The sequence below is a fragment of the Lindgomyces ingoldianus genome (genome assembly GCF_010093535.1).
Source record: "Lindgomyces ingoldianus strain ATCC 200398 unplaced genomic scaffold BDR25scaffold_19, whole genome shotgun sequence".
NCBI classification, from domain to species: domain Eukaryota; kingdom Fungi; phylum Ascomycota; class Dothideomycetes; order Pleosporales; family Lindgomycetaceae; genus Lindgomyces; species Lindgomyces ingoldianus.
This window is the reverse complement of record NW_022985180.1, coordinates 7748-15375: the sequence shown is the minus strand read 5'-3', so window position 1 is coordinate 15375 and position 7628 is coordinate 7748. Positions and strand designations below refer to the sequence as shown.

General features: G+C 45.4%; 4 protein-coding genes across 4 annotated transcripts; 2 read left to right on the top strand and 2 right to left on the bottom strand.

The window, feature by feature from the left end:
- Positions 1-514: 514 nt before the first annotated feature.
- On the top strand, positions 515-1578 carry BDR25DRAFT_355972 (uncharacterized protein; the record flags this gene model as incomplete). Its single annotated transcript, XM_033695552.1, has 9 exons — positions 515-581; positions 676-727; positions 836-867; positions 919-1070; positions 1158-1191; positions 1241-1272; positions 1339-1389; positions 1448-1462; positions 1537-1578. The coding sequence occupies 9 exons, from the start codon at positions 515-517 to the stop codon at positions 1576-1578; spliced, it is 477 nt and encodes a 158-aa protein (XP_033546555.1).
- Positions 1579-2821: 1243 nt separating this feature from the next.
- BDR25DRAFT_160156 (uncharacterized protein) lies at positions 2822-3058 on the bottom strand (the record flags this gene model as incomplete). The annotated part of the gene is made up of 1 exon (XM_033684028.1): positions 2822-3058. A coding segment is annotated over one exon (237 nt), but the record flags the coding sequence as incomplete, so codon positions are not given.
- Positions 3059-3534: 476 nt separating this feature from the next.
- Positions 3535-5980, bottom strand: BDR25DRAFT_288068 (DNA topoisomerase III; the record flags this gene model as incomplete). The annotated part of the gene is made up of 4 exons (XM_033688368.1): positions 3535-3843; positions 3893-4018; positions 4073-5845; positions 5894-5980. The coding sequence occupies 4 exons, from the start codon at positions 5978-5980 to the stop codon at positions 3808-3810; spliced, it is 2022 nt and encodes a 673-aa protein (XP_033546553.1). The 3' UTR covers positions 3535-3807.
- Positions 5981-6168: 188 nt separating this feature from the next.
- On the top strand, positions 6169-7141 carry BDR25DRAFT_370311 (uncharacterized protein; the record flags this gene model as incomplete). The annotated part of the gene is made up of 2 exons (XM_033697136.1): positions 6169-6433; positions 6495-7141. The coding sequence occupies exons 1-2, from the start codon at positions 6322-6324 to the stop codon at positions 7139-7141; spliced, it is 759 nt and encodes a 252-aa protein (XP_033546552.1). The 5' UTR covers positions 6169-6321.
- Between the last annotated feature and the right edge of the window lie 487 nt (positions 7142-7628).

Here is a 7628-nt window from a genome sequence, read left to right as displayed (position 1 = left end):
TTTACTAAATAGTATACTACTAGATGCTATTTTTTATCTTCTTATTTCTAATAGAAGGCTGCGCTGCTTGCTTTTAAGAACGCATTTATATAGATCTTTATATCTAGCCTTAGATTATACATTTATAGTACTAGTTTAATAGTTACAGCTTACTTTAATGCTTTAAAGGCGTTATTTATTTATAAAGTTTAGATAAATTTGATAATTACGTGTTTCTTTATAGTAGCATTAGTTAAGAGTATAGTAATTTTTAAGTAGTTTTTAATTATTTATTTAACATATCTAGACAGTTCTAGGAATCCTTTAACTTTTTTAACTGTTGTAGGCTCTAGCTACTCTAAGACTTTCTTCTAGACTTAAACCTAGGGGCTTGCTTATAGTGCTGTAGCACAGCGTAACTTTACTACCCTAAAGTGGTAACTCTTGTTAAGCATTGCCTTATTGTAGAGAAAGGGCATTACAACGCCTGCGCTACACTTAAGCTAGAGGTACTTTTGCATAACATTAGTTTAGAATGGCCTGTGCCAATACCCACGATTCGCGTCGCCATAGGCTGATAGGATCTAGGAGAGCAGGGCGAAGTTGCCTAGCTGCTGCAATGGCCACCTAACACCACCACATAAAGGGGCTTGCTCTAAGTAGAAGTGACAATTACCTCCTGCCGCGACTTCCTAGACCTATTACGACTATGCATCGTCAACGCTCTAGCAATAGGCAGAGTGCCTTTGTTGCAGGGAGGCATTAATTTAATAACCTTAGGCTTGTATCTAACATAGACTTAAATCCTAAGTCTAACATCTAAGCTTGCCTCATAGCTGCGTTTTGTCCCGTGCAGCAACGGAGCTCCTAATGGATGTAAACGGCATGGTCCTTAGCTAGATATCGCATGACCTTGCCTGCTGTGACGCTACCACCCAGATGCAGGACTGCTAGAACCCTGGCTGTTGCGCATAAACAAGGCGTTGTCCAAGGTTGACAGCGCTGCCTCCTTCATGCTGGGATGGGCAAGGTGTATCAATTATCTGAAGCCAAACAACTCAGTCCCAACAGGATCGCTCAAGATGCTCCAAGTCATTGAAACTTAGGTCATCTCCCTGCGGTACCATGATAATAAATAACACAGGTAGAGTTAAAGTCAGGTTGCGCCCAATCGTGAGTCCAACCCACAAGCGAACATGCAGCTTTATACCTGTGACATAACTAAGCCACTAAAAATACTTTATGAATTGATGTGCGGTAGTGACAGATTTTGTTATTCGACAATATTCCTTCGTTAGTGATTCAAATTAAAAGCCATGGATACTCACACAGACCTCTAGATCCAATGAACAAGCCTAGTTCCATCCCATAAAAAGCACTAATACTGCACAGCTTGTCGTCATCAGTCAAGTCGCGACAATAGGATCTAGTGTGATCAGCCAAGTCTAGAGTGCTGCAGATACATTAGCAACTGCACTTCCGGGTGAATTTAAGGCACTAATACTATAAAATTATTTAATACATGACAATAGCGCAACACAACCCTCCTACACTTAGTCCGCTTACCTTGCCTTCCTCAACTTGAATCCAAGGGAGTAGATGTTCAGCTTTAGATTTAAAGATATATAGAACTATTCTAGCCACAAGGAATAAGATGCAACAGATTAGTCTAAATAGCAAAAGAATTCTAACTCTTAGAATTCTAAACCGGAGAAAAATAGCCCTAACGCAGAGAAACCTACTAAATATTAAACACATTAAAAGAGTAGCTATAATAAAGGCTAAGACTTTGCTAATTATTAAAGCGTCTTAGATATTTAGTGTTATAACTTTAGTTAAAGCATTATTAAAAGGCTAAATGTTGTTAAGATTAATTTAAAGTACTATTTTAACCTCTACTAGTATAAATTTTAAGATGTTAAGAAGAAGGCTATAGTATATTACGTTATAAGCGAGTCTAACACAGAATTCTTTTATGCTAATTAAGCACTAGTCACACTAATGTTCCTACACTCTCAGCAATGCCAGCCTTCAAAGGCCCAGGATTTGAGCAAAACATTGCTATGTACAGTGCCGTGACAGAATCCCAGACGGTTGCGTTGTATGCCCGATCGCATGTGTCGTGGAACATGAACGTCGCCCAGTGAATGCCACCAGCCGAATTACCGAACCCGTCTCTTTTCTAGCCTTCAAAATGTGTTATTATCCAATCAATCGCCATCGCTATATCCACGCCTCTGGATGGGAACTTGGCCTCGTGCGCATATGCGAGCCTGTAGTTCGCAATAAAGTACTCTCACTGTCCCGTCATGGGTTGCGGTTGTGTCCAGCAAAATTTCTCAAGAACCCATTTGCCAGCAGTAAACAAGCGGTAAGCATCCTCTCGCGAATAACTCAAATTTCTAACAACAAAATCGTTCGCCCCTATCGGCGGTCACAGAGCGTGCCCGGATTGTGCGCAACATCACTCTATACCTTGGCGTGTCCTCTAGTATATAGCCTCACCCCGTAGGATAGGATCGCGTTAGCGACTTGTCTCTCTTAAAATCAACCCCGGTTGTCCTCTCTCATACGATCTCTCTCTGCCGTCCTCTTATTGAACCTACCCTGCACAATCCCAAACCTTAAATACTACGACTCATATAATGGTCGCCTGGCAATTATTGTGACACAAGTGCGGGGTTGCTGGTCGCGATGTGAGTTCTCACTTTTTGCATCTATTGTTACCACAGAAACCTGAGGCTATGAGATCACCCCGCAGAGCAGCTTGAAAACTTTTCAGCGACAGTCGTCAATGCATCCTTCCTACATGCCACACCCTAGTGGCGCTTCTATGGCTAGAATTCAGAAACTCCGAGGCGTCATCTACCAACATCTTTTTTGACTCTTTGTTAAGCACCACAGTGGATATATCTCTTTTACTCCTAGACTTCGATGGTTTCCATTCGTCTTTTTGGTGCTCAAAGACACAGGTTTTGTTCTCAACCATCCCCAAATAATGCTTGCGGCATTCATCTAGGAGCTCCCTCAGAACACTTGGATTCCGCCCAAAGTATGATATAGAGACTTCATCCCGAGTATGGCCGAGCTCTCCGTGACTTCGGTGGCGTTTGAATACGAATAGACGGTGTCTATGCCAGAAGTAAAAGCGACCATTCCAAGGGGAGTAGTGTAGTGGCTTCTTGTTGGCATTCCCAGGCTTAGATGATTTGAGATCGACTGTAGCGAGGGAAGTGCGCGCCGATCGCGCAAATGGCTGAGAACGCACCCAGGAAATGAGCATATCGTATGCTTCATTGTAATAGGACACTTCAATTGTTGAAGCTACAGATCGTCGATAACACAGGCTCTCTGAGGATGGGTTTACTGACTAAAATAAGTTTCTAGCAACTGCCCCAAGTATTCTGAGGCATATTTTACAATCAACAGGAGCAAACCACAGATACACAACAGGCGGCCGATGCTCGGTGCGCTAGTAAGAAGCGGCCAGACAGAGGAAAGCACAGGCGCAAGGCCGGGGAGGAAGAAGTCCAGAAGGGGGATATGGTCGAGCGTAGTGGACATATGTAAAGCTTTGACAAGGTAGTGATAATTATGGTGAAAGTACGACACAAGCGATTGATAGCCTTTCCCGAGGAAGGCCTGCCCGTTCTTATACTTGTCGACGCATCCAACTGTGCCGCATGTTCTCGCTGAAAAACCCCTCCACCTTCATTCATCAAAGCGGCTGCCGGATCATGCACAATGATAACAATTGCGCCATTTTGGAACCCCTAGATTGAGTTGATGCGCGGCAACTATAGGGTTCGATGGTGAGGTAGACAATCCTCAGTTCACTTCACCGAAAACATACTTCCGAACAGCCTCCGATCACATCAGCGGAGAAGTAGGTACGCCTAGACTCAGTACTCACCGTACGAAGGGCGTCCGGATGTTGCTTCATGCGAGCATAGACCCCTCGATACTGCTCGATGGTTTCGTTCACGACCCGAGCCTTTGTCGTTTGTCCATTGCATATGGCGTTCATCTTTAGCTCCATCTGCGCCTGTCATTAGCAGCCCGTGATAGAGATTGATCAAGGACGTTATCTTACCTCCTTGCGTAAAAAAGGCTTCGTTAAATTAGTCTCGAACCCCATATTCTCGTGGCCTTCAACCAAAGCGGCCCCTAGCGTCGTGGGTATGAATTCCCGAACACCTGTTATAGCGCCACCGCCACTAGCACCGCTATTCCTGCCGCCACGACGACGGGCTCCTGCATTTCTACCTCTGTGACTATTTCCGGCTCTTGCTTGGGCTGGCAACTCCTCGGACTCTTCGTCATTTCCATGCCACGCCTGCCTTGGCTGAGCTCTGGCTTGGACATATTGTCGGTCTGTAATTGTGACAATATGGTCGGCCATCGTGGCATCAGTGCCGATACCATTTTCGTTCATAATTGCGAGTAGGTCCGGTTCGGTTAGATATTCAGGTGGTGACGTCTTACCTTCACAAAGAAGAGCTTCGGTCGGCTCGAAGACCTCGCCTTCGATGAACGGGGGAAGTTCTTGGTTGCTCCACCGATCGTAAATATAGACATCGAGATAGTTGCGCTCTAATATTATAAGGCCAGATGTATTAAATGTTTCTAGTCCATAGAGAATGCTAAGGTCCGTCTTTGACCCCTGGGCGTCTTTGCTGCAGCATGCCAGAAAGCGCCGGACGACGAACTCATAGACACGCTGCTCTTCATATGAGAGCATAGTTGGATTGACGAAATTGACCGGGTGGATAGGCGGGTGTGCTTTATCATTATTACGTCCGTTACGGGGCCACGAAAAGCCTCCTTCGACCAGCGCAGTTGCATAATCAGCCCAGGGACCGCCTTGCGCCTGCTTCTGGATGAGGCCGCGAAGGTCCATACCCTGATCAAACTGATCTGTCTCAGTTCGAGGATAGCTAATCCAACCTTTTTGATATAGCTTTTCTGCAAGCTGTAGAACCTTTTGACTGTCTATACCGAAGAACTTGCTACCGCACTTTTGAAGCTCTAGAGTGGTTAATGGTAAGGGTTTCCACTTGCTCGTTAGCGTGGTTTTGACCTTTTGGACCTGAGCATTCCGCGAAGTAAGGCACCGCTCATAAAGAATAACGGCTGTCATTCTATCGAAGAGGTGTTTACGAGCCCAACTAAAGTTCACCCTTATTCCAGCCTCTTGATGCATTAGTTTGATGCTCCAGAATGGTTCCGGGATAAAATTCTGAGCGCGCCAGTAGCGTTCGACGATGAAGCCAAGCGTAGGAAACTGACAGCTCCCGTAGCTAATAAATTGGGAGGCTTCTAAGCGATTGCCTAGCTGGAGTACAGGACGAAGACTTAGAGTGAGGTGCCGGGTGAAGCTTGCGCCCACACGAAGATCGAGCTCGATACGAGAAGCTATTGCGTTGGCTTGCGCTTCGTTGAGATCGGCGGGATGATGTGCAGCGTGAATAATATGCGCTCTTTCGATGTGAGAGAAATGTGCTCTTACTGTGCCGCCAGCGCGCCCTAGAGCCTGGTTGCTTTGTGCTGCCACCGATCTAATCTCGGTGCCTATATGCTCACCTTCGCGGTCGCAGTCGGTCCAGATATAGAGCACATCAGCCCGGCGAGCGTGTCGCTTGATGTTGTCCGCAATAGGTTTATTTTTGCTATTAATGAAAACCTCGATGTGAGCGTTAAAAAGCGCAGATGGGTCGCATGAAGTCCAGCTCTTGTATCGTGGCTCAAACTCGTGACTGAGGAGGTGGCCTAGCACAGAGGTCACAGTGACACTGCAACGGCCCCATTGCGGAAACGTGTAGTTGAATTCGTAGTTCTTTACATATGTAGTGCCTTGGATGTTATGCTGCACGTCCATTAGCTCGACTGGCGGATTGCGCGCATTTGTCCTCACCGTAGTCACTTGATCTCCCAAGTGGTTTGCAATTGCTTTCGCAATCGATGGCTTCTCCGCAACGCATAACACCGTTCGCACCCCCATAGTGAATCGTGTGTTTCGCGTTGACACAAACCGGAAAGGCAATGTGTATACGACGTTGGTAGGTCTGTACCCGTTTCGGACAGGCGTCGTAAGTAGCTGATGCGAAAATCGTGACCTGCTTGGCGTTTGCCAAGTAAGCGTCATCCTAACTTGTATTAGGCATCCAACTTTTACTCGCTGCATTCAATAGACGCGTCACCTCCGCCGCATTTCAACCAGCTCTCAACACCGGCATTGTCGCCTATATTGACGCTTTTTTTAGTACTTAGAATCGCCTATCATGGCCAAACGCTCGCGAGCTCCCACTTCTAGCGCTGCCGCCAAACGCAAGTGCCCATCTAATGTTTCATCTCATCCATCATAGCGTCCATCATTGTTCCGTGATGCCCCGGCTGCTGCAAACTGGGCCTCCGAGTCGTCTATACAAATATTTGAGTCGCAATTCTGGGAATCGTAAGTAGAGGAGGCAATCGTCGCGTCGCCGGGACGGTGGCTACAAGCACTGCCAATGCAGCTGGAGATGGCGATGGCGATGGCGATGGCGATGGCGATGAGCAACTTGAGAGCTTCGCTGACGACTTTGAGGGCATCGATTGGGCGCGTTTACGAACGTTTATGAAGCCTCCCATCTTTTTCGGTCTTGGCTTAAGCCAAGCGCATATACATACCAGTTGCGAGAGTATGGAATATGCGACTACTTTGCAGAGCAGTAATATGCACGAAAGTACAGCTACCACAGCGTTGGGATATAACACGAGCAATACACGTTCCTGGACCGCAATCTTGAACAGCTGGACTATGATGCCAAGCATAAGACCCAGTCCTCCGATCACAACACCATCCACAGCTAGGACAAGCTCAAGCACAGTCATGCCTGCTCCCCTTCCTGAAACCTCAGTGGAGGCGATCATTGATATTCATATTGGTAACCTCTCCGGGACTGCTACTATTGATCTCACTAATGCCAATGCTACCCCCACGTCACTCATACTAGAGAGCCAGTCGATGTCGATGCTTCCAACATCAATGGCGAGCTTTTCTGACCCTAGACCTACGCCTTGTTTCGGATCTTTAGAGTGTAATACAACCAAAGCAGTGTCTCAGCTTGCAAACGCTTCTTTCAACCTAGCGTGGTTTTCAATTTTAATATGTGCCAATTAGATTAATCAATATTGTTACTAATTAATATTAGCGCGTATTAGCAAATATTAGCAGATCTATAATATTTGCACGGATGTTCTTAGCACCCTATAAAATTTTTTTTAGATTTTTAAATTTCTAACGTACTTTATAGGCGAGTTGCTTACACACCTAAGTTGCTTACTTTTGCTAAGACCCTACTACACTACTCTTTCTACACTAATGCATTCCTAACAACACTACTTAAACATGTTAAAGGAATGTTAGATGTAGCTTACACTTTAAGCTTTTAAATAAGACATAACACTTTTTAACTAACGTGCTGCAGCTATCTACAAGGTCTTTTAAAAGATAATAAGTAACTAACGCGCTAGACAACCTTTCTAAGCTAATTATATAGCTAACTTATAAAAGCTAGATAATAACAAGAAGCAGGTAATTATTTAGCATATACTTAAGCTAGATGTGTAAGGATTTCCCCCCTAGCTAGTAGCTGTAGCTAATATAG